Source organism: Phyllobates terribilis, unplaced genomic scaffold (assembly GCF_046119375.1).
Source record: "Phyllobates terribilis strain yellow unplaced genomic scaffold, ASM4611937v1 Scaffold_3__8_contigs__length_932513732, whole genome shotgun sequence".
NCBI lineage: Eukaryota > Metazoa > Chordata > Amphibia > Anura > Dendrobatidae > Phyllobates > Phyllobates terribilis.
In genome coordinates, this window is record NW_027362763.1 from 485,130,997 (window position 1) to 485,149,985 (window position 18,989).

Here is an 18,989-nt window from a genome sequence, read left to right on the forward strand (position 1 = left end):
CGCAAACCTCATCATCAACTACAAAATATGTCTGACTGCTGTGCCTGCCAACAAGGGTTTTGCCACCAAGTATTAAGTTTTGTTTGCCAGAGGAATCAAATACTTATTTCTCCCTGCAAAATGCAAAAAAATGATCTAATTTATACAATGATTTTTTGGGGATATTCTCTCACTCAATGTTAAAATTAACCTACCCTTAAATTTATAGACTGTTCATGTCTTTGTCAGTGGGAAAACTTACAAAAACAGCAAGGGATCAAATACTTATTTCCCCCTTATATTGTAAGGTTGCAGCTGGACAGATCGTGGACGAGAGGTATATGTCCACGAGGTGCCATGCCTCGCTGATGTAGGACTCGGGAAAGCAGGCACCAGCACACATAGTGCTGAGACGTGTTTAATTGGCCCGGATTATGGGGCCGGGTTTTATGAGCAGCTGAAAGATCTGGGTGGGATCGGCTGCTCACTTACCTCTAGTCCAGGTCTTGGAAGGTCTGATTTAAGGCAGCTGGGGCTGTCTCACTCTGTCTGTGAGGAGGTCTTGCATGTGCTGCTCAGACCTTCTGAATCAAGGAAAAGCACTTGCATTTAAATGGCTGAGGCCGTGCTTGATGAACTTGTTATTTTGAGTTTTGTTCAGTTATACCTTTTTTTTACCTGAAAAAGGCTGTTATCAGTTGTTATCCTGACCGGTTTATAGACATTTAATAAACAGCCTGTCTATTTGCACCAACGAACTGCATCCCTGTGTGTAAACCAGCGCCTACAACAGAGCCAATTCTCCACAATATATATTGTAAGGTGGCTAACGGAAGCATAGTTGATGGGAGGTATGTATCACAGAGATGGCTGTCCTCAGTGATGTAACCCGGAGTGTTGCTCTAGTCCACGTAAGCACTAAGAGGATTGTTTGGTGTACCTGGGATTATGGGTAGTTTGAGAGATGGGTGAGTCTTGCTACTCACATATCTCACCTTTGGGTGTGGTTAAGGTATAAAATAGAGGCCATTGTTTAGCACCTAGTCTTTGTGTTTGGAGGGAGAAGACCTCCTGTGTGTTGTGATCTCCCAACTGAGCCACTGGACTGGATGCTACCCAGCCTGTGTGCCCACAGGACTGGATAACCAGAGACTTTGCCTTAAGGACTCTTTACTTTGTTTTTGCCTGAACTAATGGCTGTTTGTATTCCTTTTGCTTTTGCCTGGTTTATGATGTAAAAAACCAACATGGACATTTAAAGGATCATGCTTCCTCTTTGCCTCCTGACGCACCTGAGTGAGTAGAACCCCCACAATTGGTGTTAGCAGTGCGGGCAGCGTTCCCAGCAGATACGTGTGACTGCTACAGGGAGGACCGCATGTCCTGGGTGAAGTCTGTTACAAGCCAGCAAGTGACACCAGGCACAAAAAAATGGAGGACCTGCTGAAACATTTGGTGCAGGCGCAGCAGGCACAACACCTGCAGCACCAGCAATTATTGCAGCAGCAACAAATGGTGCAACAAGAGACCACTAAGCTGCTGATGCAGCAGATACAGCTTCATAAGCAGCATCAACAGGATCAGCATTGTCAGCAGCAGCAGATCGAGGTACTTGCAAAGGTGATCCATGGCACGGCGACAGCTCCGACAAGGTCACTGGACGAGTTTTCCATCCGAAAGGCGGTAAGGAGAGCCCTGCAGAAAATGACCCCGGGCGATGAAATAAAGGCATTCCTGACCATGTTTGAAAGGGTTGCTGAGAGGAAGAGACTTCCGTCAGAGAAGTGCGCAGAGATGCTGGCACCATACTTGACAGGGGAGCCCCTGAAGGCTTACTATGATTTAGCTTTGCAGGACTCCAAAGAGTATGGCAAGCTAAAAACCGAGATTCTGGCGCGCTTGGGGATGACGATGTCTGTCAGGAAACAGGGGGTCCACTGCTGGGTGTATCACCGGGACAAACCCCCTTGCTCCCAAATGTTTGACCTTTTGCACCTAGTCCAAAAGTGTCTGCAGCCGGAGTCCTCTACGCCTGCGCAGATGGTAGAGCAAGTGGTGATGGACCGGTTTGTACATTTCCTGCCGAGGCCAATACAGACCTGGGTTGCCCAGGGTGATCCCCAGAATGCTGATGAACTGATTGGACTGGTTGAGAGAAACCAGGGGGTTGACGGTTCCACTGGGTGTCCCAATGGGGGGCGGAGGCCCAAAAGGGGGTGGGGCGTCCAAGGTCCAAAGGGGCGGGGGAGGTAATGCCCAAGTGCCACAGCAAAGGCCATATAGCCGCCCATTGTCCCCTAACTCCCGAGCAGATGGACTGCAGCATAGGATGCCACTGTTCATACTATGCGTATCCGGCCTGCAGTGTGAACTGTCCACCCAGCGAGGGGTCCCAAGCAAATCCCGTGAAGGTGACAAGAATGCTAGACTCTGGGAGTCTGATAACCCTTATGAGGGCCACACTGCCTCTCCAACTGATCCCGGGGAAAAGTTTGGCATACGATGCATTCATGATGATGGCCCATTGGCCAGAGTGTACATTGAAATGGCCCATGGTACTGAGTCCCACAAGGTCGACGTCTTCCAGGACTTGTTGCACCCCATTATTATAGGTCGGGACTTTTGTTTGTTTTGGGATTTGTGGGGGAAAGGTTCAGAGTTCGCTGGTTCGGTTAAGAAAGCAGTTAACCCTGAAGAGGTATCACCACACCCAGAGTTGGACGGGATTCCCTTTTGTGTTCTTTTGGGGGATGAGGAGGTAGTGTCCCCTGAGTCTGACATTCCAGAGTTAGGGGTGACCAGTGAGAATTTGGGATTTGCCCAACATAGGGACATAACTCTGAGGGAAGCCTTTAACATTGTCACGGTCATAAATGGGATTGCACAGGAGCCGTGGGCTGACACAATATTTCCCTATTTATGATGAGTGGGGAGTTGTTGTACCGTATTACGAAAGTGAGGGAGGAGCTTGTTGGGCAGTTATTTGTGCGGGGCCCTATAGACGGAAGGTGTTGAACATGGCCCATTCACATATCTTGGGAAGACATCTGGGAGTGGAAAAAATGCAGGAACGGATCATGCAGAGGTTCTATTAGCCCGGATTTCACCAGGAAATATTAAAGTATTGCAGGTCCTGCCTTACATGCCAGTTAACCGCCCCCACCTCTCACTTTCAAAGTCCCCTCGTGCCATTGCCAATTACTGAAGTACCGTTTGAGAGAATTGCTATGGACTTGGTTGGTTCCCTGTTTAAATCTGCTCGTGGGCATCAATATACAGTACAGACCAAAAGTTTGGACACACCTTCTCATTTAAAGATTTTCTGTATTTTCATGACTATGAAAATTGTATATTCACACTGAAGGCATCAAAACTATGAATTAACACATGTGGAATTATATACTTAGCAAAAAAGTGTGAAACAGCTGAAAATATGTCTTATATTCTAGGTTCTTCAAAGTAGCCACCTTTTGCTTTCACTGCTTTGCACACTCTTGGCATTCTCTTGATGAGCTTCAAGAGGTAGTCACCGGAAATGGTCTTCCAACAATCTTGAAGGAGTTCCCAGAGATGCTTAGCACTTGTTGGCCCTTTTGCCTTCACTCTGCGGTCCAGCTCACCCCAAACCATCTCGATTGGGTTCAGGTCTGGTGACTGTGGAGGCCAGGTCATCTGGCGTAGCACCCCATCACTCTCCTTCTTGGTCAAATAGCCCTTACACAGCCTGGAGGTGTGTTTGGGGTCATTGTCCTGTTGAAAAATAAATGATGGTCCAACTAAACGCAAACCGGATGGAATAGCATGCCGCTGCAAGATGCTATGTTAGCCATGCTGGTTCAGTATGCCTTCAATTTTGAATAAATCCCCCACAGTGTCACCAGCAAAGCACACCCACACCTCACACCTCCTCCCCTGCTCCTCCATTCTTCATGGTGGGAACCAGGCATGTAGAGTCCATCTGTTCACCTTTTCTGCGTCGCACAAAGACACGGTGGTTGGAACCAAAGATCTCAAATTTGGACTCATCAGACCAAAGCACTGATTTCCACTGGTCTAATGTCCATTCCTTGTGTTCTTTAACCCAAACAAGTCTCTTCTGCTTGTTGCCTGTCCTTAGCAGTGGTTTCCTAGCAGCTATTTTACCATGAAGGCCTGCTGCACAATGTCTCCTCTTAACAGTTGTTGAAGAGATGTGTCTGCTGCTAGAACTCTGTGTGGCATTGACCTGGTCTCTAATCTGAGCTGCTGTTAACCTGCAATTTCTGAAGCAGGTGACTCGGATAAACTTATCCTCAGAAGCAGAGGTGACTCTTGGTCTTCCTTTCCTGGTTCGGTCCTCATGTGAGCCAGTTTCTTTGTAGCGCTTGATGGTTTTTGCAACTGCACTTGGGGACACTTTCAAAGTTTTCCCAATTTTTCGCAGTGACTGACCTTAATTTCTTAAAGTAATGATGGCCACTCGTTTTTCTTTACTTAGCTGCTTTTTTCTTGCCATAATACAAACTCTAACTGTCTATTCTGTAGGACTATCAGCTGTGTATCCACCTGACTTCTGCACAACACAACTGATGGTCCCAACCCCATTTATAAGGCAAGAAATCCCACTTATTAAACCTGACAGGGCACACCTGTGAAGTGAAAACCATTTCCGGTGACTACCTCTTGAAGCTCATCAAGAGAATGCCAAGAGTGTGCTAAGCAGTCATCAAAGCAAAAGGTGGCTACTTTGAAGAACCTAGAATATAAGACATATTTTCAGTTGTTTCACACTTTTTGTTAAGTATATAATTCCACATGTGTTAATTCATAGTTTTGATGCCTTCAGTGTGAATGTACAATTTTCAAAGTCATGAAAACACAGAAAAATCTATAAATGAGAAGATGTGTCCAAACTTTTGGTCTGTACACATATATATATATATACAGTCATATGAAAAAGTTTGGGCACCCCTATTAATCTTAAGCTTAATGTTCTATAAAAATTGGTGTTTTTGCAACAGCTATTTCAGTTTGATATATGTAATAACTGTTGGATACAGTAATGTTTCTGCCTTGAAATGAGGTTCATTGTACTAACAGAAAATGTGCAATCTGCATTCAAACAAAATTTGACAGGTGCATAAGTATGGGCACCTCACCAGAAAAGTGACATTAATAGTTAGTAGATCCTCCTTTTGCAAAAATAACAGCCTCTAGTCGCTTCCTGTAGCTTTTAATGAGTTCCTGGATCCTGGATGAAGGTATTTTTGACCATTCCTCTTTACAAAACAATTCCAGTTCAGTTAAGTTTGATGGTCGCCGAGCATGGACAGCCCTCTTCAAATGATCCCACAGATGTTCAATGATATTTAGGTCTGGGGACTGGGATGGACATTCCAGAACATTGTAGTTGTTCCTCTGCATGAATGCCTGAGTAGATTTGGATCGGTGTTTTGGATCATTGTCTTGCTGAAAGATCCATCCACTTTGTAACTTCATATTTATCACTGATTCTTGAACACTATTGTCAAGAATCTGCTGATACTGAGTGGAATCCATGCGTCCCTCAACTTTAACAAGATTCCCAGTGCCAGCATTGACCACACAGCCCCAAAGCATGATGGAACCTCCACCAAATTTTACTGTGGGTAGCAAGTGTTTTTCTTGCAATGCTGTGTTTTTTTGCCACCATGCATAACGCCTTTTTGTATGACCAAATAACTCAATCTTGATTTCATCAGTCCACAGGACCTTCTTCCAAAAAGAAATTGGCTTCTCCAAATGTGCTTTTGCATACCTCAGCCAACTCTGTTTGTGGCGTGCTTGCAGAAACGGCTTCTTTCGCATCACTCTCCCATACAGCTTCTGCTTGTGCAAAGTGCCTTGTATAGTTGACCGATGCACAGTGACACCATCTGCAGCAAGTTGATGCTGCAGCTCTCTGGAGGTGGTCTGAGGATTGTCCTTGACTGATCTCACCATTCTTCTTCTCTGCCTTTCTGATGTTTTTCTTGGCCTGCCACTTCTGGCCTTAACAAGAACTGTCCCTGTGTTCTTCCATTTCCTTACTATGTTCCTCACAGTGGAAACTGACAGGTTAAATCTCTGAGACAGCTTTTTGTATGCTTCCCCTGAACAACTATGTTGAATAATCTTTGTTTTCAGATCATTTGACAGTTGTTTTGAGGAGCACATGATGCCACTCTTCAGAGGAGATTCAAACAGGAGAACAACTTGCAAGTGGCCACTTTAAGTAGCTTTTCTCATGATTGCATACACCTGGCTATAAAGTTCAAAGCTCCATGAGGTTACAAAACCAAAAAAAGTGCTTTAGTAAGTCAGTAAAAAGTAGGTAGGAGTATTTAAAACAAGAAAATGATAAGGGTGCCCATACTTATGCACCTTTCAAATTTTGTTTGAATGCAGATTGCACATTTTCTGTTAGTACAATAAACCTCATTTCAAGGCAGAAACATTACTGTGTCCAACAGTTATTACATATATCAAACTGAAATAGCTGTTGCAAAAACACCAATTTTTATAAAACATTAAGCTTAAGATTAATAGGGGTGCCCAAACTTTTTCATATGACTGTATATATATATATATATATATATATATATATATAGAGAGAGAGAGAGAGAGAGAATTTCATCTTCAACAAACTTTTTCATGCCACTTTATATGGTGTTATGGTAAATATTTATGCTTTGCTTTGATTATTATTTTAGACAAGTAAATATACATATATATCTTGGATAATTTTGTATTTTTATATTATCTTTATAAGTGATATTTGTTGTATCTAATATAGAGCTGTCTTTGGATTAAAGCTTTCCTTTGTTTCTGAAAGTATAGTAAACTAGAGATAACCAGTCTCCTTAGGAATTCAGCAGAATACATAATTTATGACTTTGTTATTCCCATCTTATATATCTTCCTTTTTAGGTAATGAAATGTATTAAGCCATTCCCACTTTCTTTATCTTTGTGGTTTGTTATAAAAACTTGTGACCAGGCATCTGGGAGCAGACAAGCCTGGCACACAGACAGAATTGGTTGTGTTCTCTTGTCTCCGATCGATTGACTCCCTGATTTGATCAAAACGTGTGAAACCTTTTGAGTTTCCCCTAAAACTTTCCATATAGGTTTCTCCGTCAATGGTAATGTGAATAATATCATTGAAAACAACAACTCGTCCCACAAAAAAAACCACGCTCTCACACAGCTATGTTGCTGATTAAAAAATAATAAAGCTATGGCTCTTGGAAAAATGGGAGGAAAAAAAACAATAGCACAAAAATCTAATGACTACTCAATCTAATGTGTATGGAGGCCTAAACCTGCAAAAGCATGAAGTAAATAACATCATATATGGTGACCTAGAAAAACCTTTTACTGTTGCTAATACAGGAAAGGACTTCCCTAAACTGTTATTATAGTTCTAATATGCCAAAAATGATACTGGTCTGGATTTTTTTTTCAATTAAAGCCTCAGGTAATGCTCATACTATTTTTGTAAACTATTGAAAGCACGTCATTGTTTAAAGAAGAAAAACCAGAATGAGTTGCTGCTAACACAACAAGACAAGACACAAGAGGACTCAGTATCAGAGTGGTAGACTGGCAGAGAGATCATGATCTTGCTACTTTGTATAATTTCTTTGGGTCTCTGCTGGACACCTGTATATACATGTGAGAATAAGGAATATGCTGCAGCTTATTTACCTGGGGACATTGTAATCGGAGGACTATTTCCCATTCATCAAGGGGTATCAAATTTATTAGAGAAAACGGACAATAATAGTTTCCTGTGTAACAGGTTAGTACAGGTAACATGTTTTGTCATATAATTGTTTTTTCTTTTTTTCAGAAGTTTTACATACATCATACATGCATACATCCATCATCATACTTCCATTTATATATGTAATTTGTAAAATGTCTGACTTAAATAATAGATAGCAACAGACGAATGTAGACCTTTGGGCTAAAATTTGGTAGGGGTCACCTTCAAAGAAACAGTCATATAATGTGTTTATCTAACCTAAGTGGGCTGTGTGCAGTAGATAAGTCAGACACAGTCAATGCAAACAAGACCCAATGTGAATCTGAGTGAAATGGGACAGATGAGTTTTAGCCATGTAAAATTTTAGGTGCAAATTGCCTCTTCAGAGAGGAATAGGACTAGAACTCTAGTGCCACCTATTGGAAATAGCAATCCTGCAAGTCACTAGTGACCTTTTAACAAGCCTTTTTTATGACTTACATGGCAAGGCTCGTTAAAGGGTCAATAGTGACTTTTAGGATTGCGACTTCCAATAGGTGTCATTAGATTTCTAGTCTTCATCCTCTCTGTAGAGGCAATTTGCATATTTAATTTTCCAGAGGAGCATTGCATGGCTTATAAGCCTCCTCACTCTGACATGTCAGGCATGTCAATCTCCACAAGGAGATATGTTACTCCTTAGATCCCATCTTTTAGGTGAGAATAGCCAGAATGGGCTGCTATTTTCTTTTTCCCCTTTGTCACTTCTAGATTGTAGTGCTGACACTAAACTCCAAGCAATATGTAGGCATACATATTAGTAACAGCTGGAATCTCTGTTTTGTGGGTTGTATTATGAGTGAACCAAATACACAGTTCACCCCTTATATGAGATACAATTAGTGCCTTACCCACAGTTGAAATAAATGAGCAAAGCATTTCTATAAAGCTGTAACGTTCGGATGGGGAGACTCGCAGCCACTCCGTGCATTGTGGTCTGATTTCGGAATGATTTGTATGGACGTCTGAATGCACCCAAAGGCTATGTGCCCATGATGCAGAAATGAAGCAGAAAATTTCCGCTTCATTTCTGCATCTCCATGCCCAGAAAAACGCGTGCTGAATTAGACACGCGTTTTTCGCGCGTTTTGCACATGTGGAATTGCCTTGCGTTTTCTACTGCATTGTAGATGGCAATTCCGCATGCGTAAACGCACAAATAATGGACATGCTGCGGATTTTTCCGCACATCAAAAACACTGCGGAAAATTCCGCAGCATGGGCATTGAAAGTGCGGAATTTCATTGGGGACCATGGGGGAAGGATTACCAAGCGTTTTCGCTGCAAAAATTCCGCAGCATAAATGCTTGAAAAACACATCGTGGGCACGGACCCTGAAAAGAGAATAATCTTTTTTTGCTGTCACCTTATGGTGTTTTGTTGTGTTAAATATTTGCATACTTATTTGTTATCGCTGATGTAGTTCAACATATTATTCTTTCAAAATCCAAATCAAGGCAAAAAAAAAAATCTAGGGTATACCAAATTGCCATTTAGTCGAAAAATTCCACTATAGCAACATCCAACTAAAGTAACATTCATATGAGCACAAGGTTTCACACCATAATGGTTCACTCAGAGGTCTGTGATTTTTGTTGAACGCAAAAAAGGGTCCGATTTTCATCAGTGTTTTTGATCAGATTTTCATCAATGTTTGTTAAATATTAGTTTCTGCCATCAGAGTTATAATCAATGACAATGTAACAACATGATCAATAGTATTTGTTTTATCTGTCATTGGTTTTATTACTATGTCTAATCTTTGTATAAGTTTAAGTAATTTATATATAGCAGTAAAAGGTTTGCATCTATTTATATAGAACTATCAGTTCCATATAAATAGAGGCTAAAATAACGGCTTCCAACTCATATCAATAAGCTTACATGGCTGATTGTGCTGCAGACTTACTGCAAATTTGACCCACAAGCATCTTACTGCTTGATAATCCGCAGCATACTCATTTTCCACAATTGAAATGCATACAGCATGAGGATGAGGTTCTTAAAATCAAATCCACTTGCTCAGTACTGTAATCAACTGCAAATTTAAAGGTAACCTGTCAGCTGCTTCATGCTTTCCAAACCACAGTTTGCATCAATCAGAGCCTGGCTGCAGAATTGTAGCCAGGTATATTTTTTATAATGTGCTGCAGTGTTTCAGAGCAAATATACTTTCGAGATAATGCCGGGATCCATAGCTGGAGACAAGACTGGTTTGTCTGCAGGTGATTCACAAGTCTTTCACATATCTGAATTACACTTAAGCCTCATTCAGACATCCATGTTGCACGTACATGTTGTATCCGGTTTTTAATCACAGATACAACACCTACCCATTATCATCCTATTGTGCTGTTCCCCGGTACAATTTTTTCATGTACGTGTTTAAACACGGACATGTGAATGAGGCCTTTCAGGGAGTCTGTCAGCACAGAATGACTGTTCAAACCATGTACAGGCGCTCAGTGCTCCCCTTGCATGCCCCTTCCCCTTCCACTTGCTAGTTTTCTATCTATCTCCTCCCTTCTCTGGCTTTATGAAGAGCTGTCAATGAAGTTAGAGGGGGACAATGATGGAGGGAAAATAAGTAGGTGGGAAGGTGCACTTAAATGTTTGGCGGTGGCAAGTGTACACTGAGCGCCGTGACTTGAATATGGTGTTAAGTCATTTTGTGCTGGCAGACTCCCTTTAAGTTTATATTCTGACATTGCAGCTGCATTGCCAAGAACCTGGTGACAAAAATGCATATGGTGTAACAGCAAATTGCTGTGGTTTTGTGAGTCATCTGTGCTCGTTGCAATTGACAGCAAATTGTAGGATGACCATGGAAGTAACAATGACGCAATTGATATATGTGAATACACTCTAAGCTAAGCCAGCTCCTTTTTCGTCATGGCTTGCGCTGAAACACAGAAGGGGGCTGCCTTAGCTAATGAACTAAACGTAACAGACAGACACTTTACACTGTGTTGCAAATTATTATGCAAATAATATTTTCTCAGATTTTCCCAAAATACCTATATGAATTGCAGTCATTGTAATTTTTCAGTCAAATAACTATTAGAGTACAATTGAAAGGTTTTTGTAAAAACTGCCTATGATAACAGTATATTTTTAAAAAAATAAAAAACTCAAACTGCACTCAAAATGCATGTTCCAAATTATTATGCACAGCAGAGTTTTCAACCTTTTCTTTTTAATAAAGACAAAAAAATGGTCATTTTTGAAATTATAAACATTAGCAGGTTATTACAAACTGAAATCAAACAGTTTTCAACTCAAAACTTTATTCTAGGTGATGTTACATTTGCACATAGGACCCCTTGATCGAAAGGAGCTTCAGAACTCTCTCGTCCATTGAATTTGTCAGGTTTTGGATGGTTTATGCTTTAATTGCTTTGCATGAGGACAGAATACCCTCCCAGAGCTGTTGCTTAGATGTGAACTGCCTCCCGCCATCATAGACACTCCTTTTGATGAGGCTCCAGAGGTTCTCAATGGGGTTGAGGTCAGGGGAGCATGGGTGCCACACCATAAGTTTGTCCCCTTTTAAGACCACAGCAGCCAGAGATGCAGATGTGTTATGTGCAGCATGAGACGGGGCATTATCATGCATGAAATGATCTCGATGGTCCAGATGAATGGAGTGGAGGATGGCTGGTTGATGGACACCCCATGCTACGGCGCCAATAAGGAGGAGGTGGAGTAATGTTTTGGGCTGGAATCATGGGGAGAGAGATTGTCGGCCCCTTTAGGATCCCTGAAGGGGTAAAGATGTATGTTGAGTTTCTCAAACAGCACTTACTTCCATGGTTCAAGAGGAAGAACCGTGCATTCTGCAGCAAGATCATTTTCATGCATGATAATGCCCCGTCTCATGCTGCACATAACACATCTGCATCTCTGGCTGCTGTGGGCATAAAAGGGGACAAACTTCTGGTGTGGCACCCATGCTCCCCTGACCTCAACCCCATTGAGAACCTCTGGAGCATCATCAAAAGGAGTGTCTATGATGGAGGGAGGCAGTTCACATCTAAGCAACAGCTCTGGGAGGGTATTCTGTCCTCATGCAAAACAATTAAAGCAGAAACCATCCAAAACCTGACAAATTCAATGGCGAGAGAGTTCAGAAGCTCCTTTCGAACAAGGGGTCCTATGTGCAAATGTAACATCACCTAGAATAAAGTTTTGAGTTGAAAACTGTTTGATTTCAGTTTGTAATAATCTGCTAATGCTTATAATTTAAAAAATTACCATTTTTTTGTTCTTTATTAAAAAGAAAAGGTTGAAAACTCTGCTGTGCATAATAATTTGGAACATGCATTTTGAGTACAGTTTGAGTTTTTTATTTTTTAAAAATATACTGTTATCATAGGCAGTTTGTACAAAAAACTTTCAATTGTACTCTAATAGTTATTTGACTGGAAAATTACAATGACTGCAATTCATATAGGTAATTTGGGAAAATCTGAGAAAATATTATTTGCATAATAATTTGGAACACAATGTATGTAGGAGGGAGACAAAGCTCCCTTCCTGTGTAGGAATGTCAGGAGAAGTTACATGCGACCGGGTCTGAAATCAGTCCAATGGTGAAGTTTAGAAAATTTAAGTACGTTTAAAAATTTTCATTTGTAAACCAGACTTTTATTGGGCGACTTCCTGTAAGAAGGTGAAAATGTTGCCCACGTTTCCCTTTGAAGACGTGTATTGCTCTAACGTGTTATGATGCTTGTGTGTTTATGATGCTTGTGTTTTTAATGATTTGCAATGTTATGTGATGAAATTGCTTTATGCCCAGCAGCAGGGAGTTAATATAGAGTGATAGGGTTAATAGTTGGAACTAGCCCAAAGAGGGAGGGGCTAAAGTGAAGGGACAGCAGAAAGGTTCCTGTCAAGGGTCAGGTAAGGCCTAGCCTGCAGCAGAAGCAGACCTACTGTCTGATTTAGGCCACGGCCCCACTATCAGTATTTGGTCAGTATTCGGTCAGTATTTTTTCTCAGGAGTAGGAGCCAAAACCAGGTGAGCAACAATCAGAGAAAAGGTATAATAGAGACAAGTCACCAATTCTGTATTTATCACCCACTCCTGGTTTTGTCTCCCACTCCTGAGAAAAAATACTGACCACATACTGATAGTGGGGCAGTGGCCCAAGAAGCAGAACCGCATGGGGTGGGTATCCCTGAAGTGAGCAGAAACTGAGGCAATGGATAACATGATCCAGAGTAGTAACAAAGGAAAAGTGTTAGAAGGAGTGAGTGATTTCCCAGAGACGGGAAGTAGTAGTAGCTCCCCTAAGAGGAGAAATACACAAAACAGAGGGTTGAAGAATAGGACTTTTTTGGTGCTGTTGCTGGCGACTAGGAAAGCTCCCAAAGTGCAGTGCTGGGGGGTGGTGAAGCTTGAGAAAGAGGCTAATGGACAGAGGCAGAGCAAAGTCAGTTATACAGCTGCTATCTACTGTACATACTTCCCACTTTATTGTTCAGTAAAGGACAGTTTATTTTTCAGTGATGGTCTTCCTCATTGAACTCTACAACATCTGGTCCTGGCCAGCGGAAGTGAAGGGCATCATGCGGTCTGCAAGGGCATAGCGCCCCCACAGCTAAACTTCACACACCCAGTCAAAACCCCCATTTTCATGTAGCATGCCGGGGTGTGAAACACGAGTACCTTGCCCATGGCTACCACATAGTGCCTTGTTACACTCCTTAAAAGACTGATAGTGTCATGTAGTGTCAAGCGACTGTGGGCACTTATCCAATCCCTCGAACTAGGGGCACCCTAGTCTATCCTTGTCCCCCAGATTACTCCTGAAGGTGGAAATGCCAGGTTCTCATAACTATCTATGCTCCTAACTTAACCCTTATCTGATCCCTCCTCCAACCAGGGAGGTGAATGGTTGAAGTGTATAGGAAAACACTAACCAGACAGATAGAGTTAACAGACAGGGATAAAAGGAAACTACAATCACACAAATACACTCACAAAACAACAGAGTGAGAAACAGAGGAGGTATAGGAAAGGGAAACTAAATGTGAGCAATCTCCAGAAAAACTCTCCAACCACCTACTCCAAACACTGAACTTTCTCCTTCACTGCCAAACCAGGAGCTAGAAACATCACTGGCAACTCCCAAGTGCCAGTGGCAAGCATATATACCAGAGGGAAGTGACCAACACTGAACAGCTGAGACAATTCAGGATGGAAAGCTTCAGGAGATCAATTTAACTGATTAACCCTTGCCATGACAGCAAGGAAACCTGCAAAGTTTAATAGGATGGTGAAGCAGTTGTAATAAGTGCAGTTGTTCGTGTAAACAGATGCCCGGGTTCGTCTGACCCCACTCTGTCATGGTATCCCCATGACACGTAGTTGCCGATTGACTCAGCCTAAATTTTAAATAATTTAAGAGACAGGAGTTTTTTTTTTTATCATTTTATTCAAATATACTACTGGGTTGGATTTGAGTTACACTGGCAATCCTTTCATAAATGAAGGACTTATTTATATTCGGTTATCTTGCAGTCTAAACAGGCTGACGATCACCCAAAGAATGAGCAAAATTTCCATTTGTCAGGTAAATGATATTTTGGTTTCCACTAAAGATCATCATTCTCAACAGCACATGTGTACACAGGATGAGGCGCTGCGCCACGAACAATGGCAGGCTATGCGGACTGAATGATCAATGCAGATTGTTCAATGCATATCTCAAGTGTGGTCTGCCTGTGTAAATAGGTTAGTAAATGACCGCCAATCAGCAAACAAGTAGCTGATAGGTTGTCATTTAGTGCCACTGGTTAGTTCATGAAAATGGACCTTTAGTCTTAAAGACACATTTTGAAAACAATAGAAAGTAGAGAATACTGAAAAATAAGCATCAGCAGAATGGTTTACATTCCAATGTACAATGTAGATAATCTGCATAGCACAAGTGAGTAGTGACTACTTACTGGAAGTTAGAAAATGTAAGGAATTTCCTCTCTTCATGCAAAAAGAAAACAATCAGTTAGGATTTTTTGTCTTGTTATGACATTCAATAGTGGACTCTGCGAAAATTTAAACCATTTTATTTTAATAAATGAACAACAGCAGAACATATTGTAAATGTGCATTTTTATGATGCTGTTTAGTGATGAGCGTGTTGTTAAACAGCTGCGACACATGCAGGGATTGCCTAACAAACAGGCAATCCCTACATGTGTCGCAGCTGTCTAATGGCCGTGACACATGCAGTCACGGCGGCTCAAACATAGATGCTGAACATGGCAAAAATACTTGTCGAGCACCCAAGCGTGCTCGATTAAATGGGTTAATCGAGCACGCTCACTCATCACTAGCAGAGATGAGCGTTGTTCGACTCGAACTGTTCGCCAATCTCAAATTCGAGCTGTTTTGGGCGGTGTTCGAGCCGTTCGGCGAACACGAACGATTTGAAAAAAATTTGGCTGTTCGAGGTTATGTTCGATAACTGTTCGTGCACCAAAATCATAACTGGATTTTTTCTCAGTAATGATGAAAATTAATGTTAATACGCAGTTTGAGTGTACAGCGGGGCGGGGGGAGGGGCAGGGGATGGATCTCTGCAGGAATAATGAAGATCTCCATTTTTTTTTCTCATTCCCGCATTTACAGTGGGGAGGTGCAATCTGTCAGCCTATCAGCAGCGCACACACGGAGCGAAGTGCTTTTTTTCACACAAGCAAGGGCATGTGTCATTGGCTGTGTATGTCACATGTCCTTGCCCTATAAGACCCAGCCATTTTCCCCGTCGCCACCATTTTCTCACTGCTGCAGCTGCGTGTTAGACGGCACCGCTGTTGCTGTGTGCGCTATACCTTGTTAATTTCAAGCCAATTTTCGCACAAATCTACAGATAGCTTGGGAGTAGGGAATAGTTGTGATTGCAGTCCTTTTAAGGACTAGGTTACAGCATTTCCTATGACTTTTATCAGGCAGGTCTGTGCTCTTAAATAGATAGGTTGGGAGTAAAGACTAATTGTAATTGCAGTCCTTTTCAGGACTAAGTTACATCAGTTCCTATCAGTTTTTGCCAGGCAGGTCTGTGCCAGTGCTGTGCAAGTTTTTTTCACAGCATTTGGCTAAATCTAGCAAAGCTAATCCTTTTTGGCCTATTGCAGAGTGTGTTAGTCAGTGGAGTAGCCTATCTGTGTAGCAAGCTACACCACCTGTGTATAGAATACCAATTTTTTTACTGCACCTAGTGAAGTAAAACCATTTCGGCATAGCATCATTCTATTAGTCCTTCTATACTGACCTCCATCAGGTTGAAAATTGAATATAATTTTTTTCTGCATCTAGCTCTGAAAAAATATTTGGGCTTCTAGCAGTGTGTGGGATTTGGTCTATTAGTCCATCTATACTGACCTCCATCAGGTTGCAAATTCAGTATAATTTTTTTCTGCATCTAGCTCTGAAAAAATATTTGGGCTTCTAGCAGTGTGTGGGACTTGGTCTATTAGTCCATCGATACTGACCTCCATCAGGTTGCAAATTAAAAATAATTTTTATCTGCATCTAGCTCTGAAAAAATATTTGGGCTTCTAGCAGTGTGTGGGACTTGGTCTATTAGTCCATCTATACTGACCTCCATCAGGTTGCAAATTAAAAATAATTTTTATCTGCATCTAGCTCTGAAAAAATATTTGGGCTTCTAGCAGTGTGTGGGACTTGGTCTATTAGTCCATCTATACTGACCTCCATCAGGTTGCAAATGAAAAATTATTTTTATCTGCATTTAGCTCTGAAAAAATATTTGGGCTTCTAGCAGTGTGTGGGACTTGGTCTATTAGTCCATCGATACTGACCTCCATCAGGTTGCAAATTAAAAATGATTTTTATCTGCATCTAGCTCTGAAAAAATATTTGGGCTTCTAGCAGTGTGTGGGACTTGGTCTATTAGTCCATCTATACTGACCTCCATCAGGTTGCAAATTAAAAATAATTTTTATCTGTATCTAGCTCTGAAAAAATATTTGGGCTTCTAGCAGTGTGTGGGACTTGTTCCATTAGTCCTTCTATACTGACCTCCACCAGGTTGCAAATTGAATATAATTTTTTTCTGCATCTAGCTCTGAAAAAATGTTTGGGCTTCTAACAGTGTGTGGGACTTGTTCTATTAGTCCATCTATACTGACCTCCATCAGGTTGCAAATTAAAAATAATTTTTATCTGCATCTAGCTCTGAAAAAATATTTGGGCTTCTAGCAGTGTGTGGGACTTGTTCTATTAGTCCATCTATACTGACCTCCATCAGGTTTCAAATTGAATATAATTTTTTTCTGCATCTAGCTCTGAAAAAATATTTGGGCTTCAAGCAGTGTGTGGGACTTGGTCTATTAGTCCATCTATACTGACCTCCATCAGGTTGCAAATTAAAAATATTTTTTTTCTGCATCTAGCTCTGAAAAAATATTTGGGCTTCTAGCAGTGTGTGGAACTTAGTCTATTAGTCCATCTATACTGACCTCCATCAGGTTGCAAATTGAATATAATTTTTTTCTGCATCTAGCTCTGAAAAAATATTTGGGCTTCTAGCAGTGTGTGGGACTTGGTCTATTAGTCCATGTATACTGACCTCCATCAGGTTGCAAATTGAATATAATTTTTTTCTGCATCTAACCCAGCCAATAGTTTTGGCCTAATACCACAGCTTGGCCACTCAGCTCAGCTCGGTTCCCATCCATTGTTTTTTTGTGCAAACAACTCCAGAGTTGTGAAATAGTTAACCACCAAAATGAGTGGAAAAAGGCCTGCTGCTGGTGGAAAGGGGAATAGGCGTGTTGGGAAGTGGAAAAAAGGTTGTGTCCGTGGGGTAGGTGTTAAAGCAACAGTAACATCTGCAGAAGAAAGACCATCTTCCAGTCAAACTAAAATGTCTACTTCTTTTAGCGGACAATGTGATAAGATCCCTTTCTTACGGCCACGCCAATCGCTACAAATTCCAGATGAGGCACAAAAACAGCAGGTGCTTCAACGGATATCAAGTGCTCCTTTAAGTGGGCTCTCCTCCACATCAACTTCAACATCACAAATACTCCAGTCCTCAGAGGTGTCACCCCAATCGCACTTGCTTCCTCACAGCTCCCAAATCTCCAGCTGCCCGTCTGAGTATGAGGTAGAACAGATGGTTGAGTCTGCAGAGCTGTTTACTCATACTATAGCCTGGGAATCAGAGGTCGGCTCCAGCGCTTCTGTGAATCCAGACGAGGAAATGATCTGCACTGATGCCCAGAATCTTTATGAGTCGGATCCAGGACCAGACGCAGAAGGTTCTGACCATAATGTAGACCCTCATTCCCAAACTGTAACTCCTGTTGGTGGAGACAATGAGGAAGACAATGATGAGACTCAAATACTTGATTGGAGCGACAACTTTAGTTTTTTGTCAGGGCAGGAACAGGTTGGCTCTGAGGACGACGGGTGTGATAACACACAGGGTGATGATGATGAGGTTGGAGATCCCACTTACTGTCAACCCACAGTCAGCCAAGAGATGAGGTCAGCAGAGGAGGTGGAGGAGAATGCTAGTGACGACGAGGTCAGGTTGCGCCTTCCTGGACAGAGACGTAGTACTGGAAGCACGTCAACAACTGCATCCTCAAACACAACTCTGCCTCTCACCACAAGTCGTGGTGGCTCTTCAGGTCGCATGGGTGCTAAGCCTTGCATAGCCTGGGCATTTTTTCAGATCGATAAAGATGACCCAACTCGTGTTATCTGTAACATTTGTCAGCAAAAGCTAAGTAGAGGCCAAAAAAATACATAGTTTGAGTACTTCATGCATGAACCGGCACATGGACATGAAGCATAAGTTGCAGTGGGAAGCTCACTGTGCTACAATGCGGCCTAGCCGGTCGGGCCAACCACCGTCTGCCACATCTTGTGCATCCGCGGCCTTTTCATCCTCTGTGACTGGGGGGACAGCAGTCACACCTGTTTTGGGACGCAGACCTGCCACCTCTTTACCCCCAACAGCCAGCGTGATTGGCAGGTCATCATTTTCTTTGGAGGTGGTAACACCAGCTGGTGTTGAGCGCTGTCCGACATCGATAGCACCACCTTTGGATCAAGGCAACCTAACATGTCCGCATGCATCTTCCTCACAGACCGGCAGTTTGCCGGGGACACCCTTATCAACCCCGTCTAAGCACAACAGCCAGTCCTCGGTCCCTCAGAT

The 18,989-nt window shown here is 42.1% G+C and overlaps 1 protein-coding gene across 1 annotated transcript in view; it reads left to right on the forward strand.

The window, feature by feature from the left end:
- The first annotated feature begins 7,523 nt into the window (after positions 1-7,523).
- Positions 7,524-18,989, forward strand: part of LOC141258198 (G-protein coupled receptor family C group 6 member A-like) — a 77,092-nt gene continuing 65,626 nt past the window's right edge. Inside the window, exon 1 of the mRNA XM_073673194.1 lies at positions 7,524-7,779. Coding sequence (XP_073529295.1) covers positions 7,595-7,779 — 185 coding nt within the window. The 5' untranslated portion in view covers positions 7,524-7,594. The remainder of the gene's footprint in view (positions 7,780-18,989) is intronic.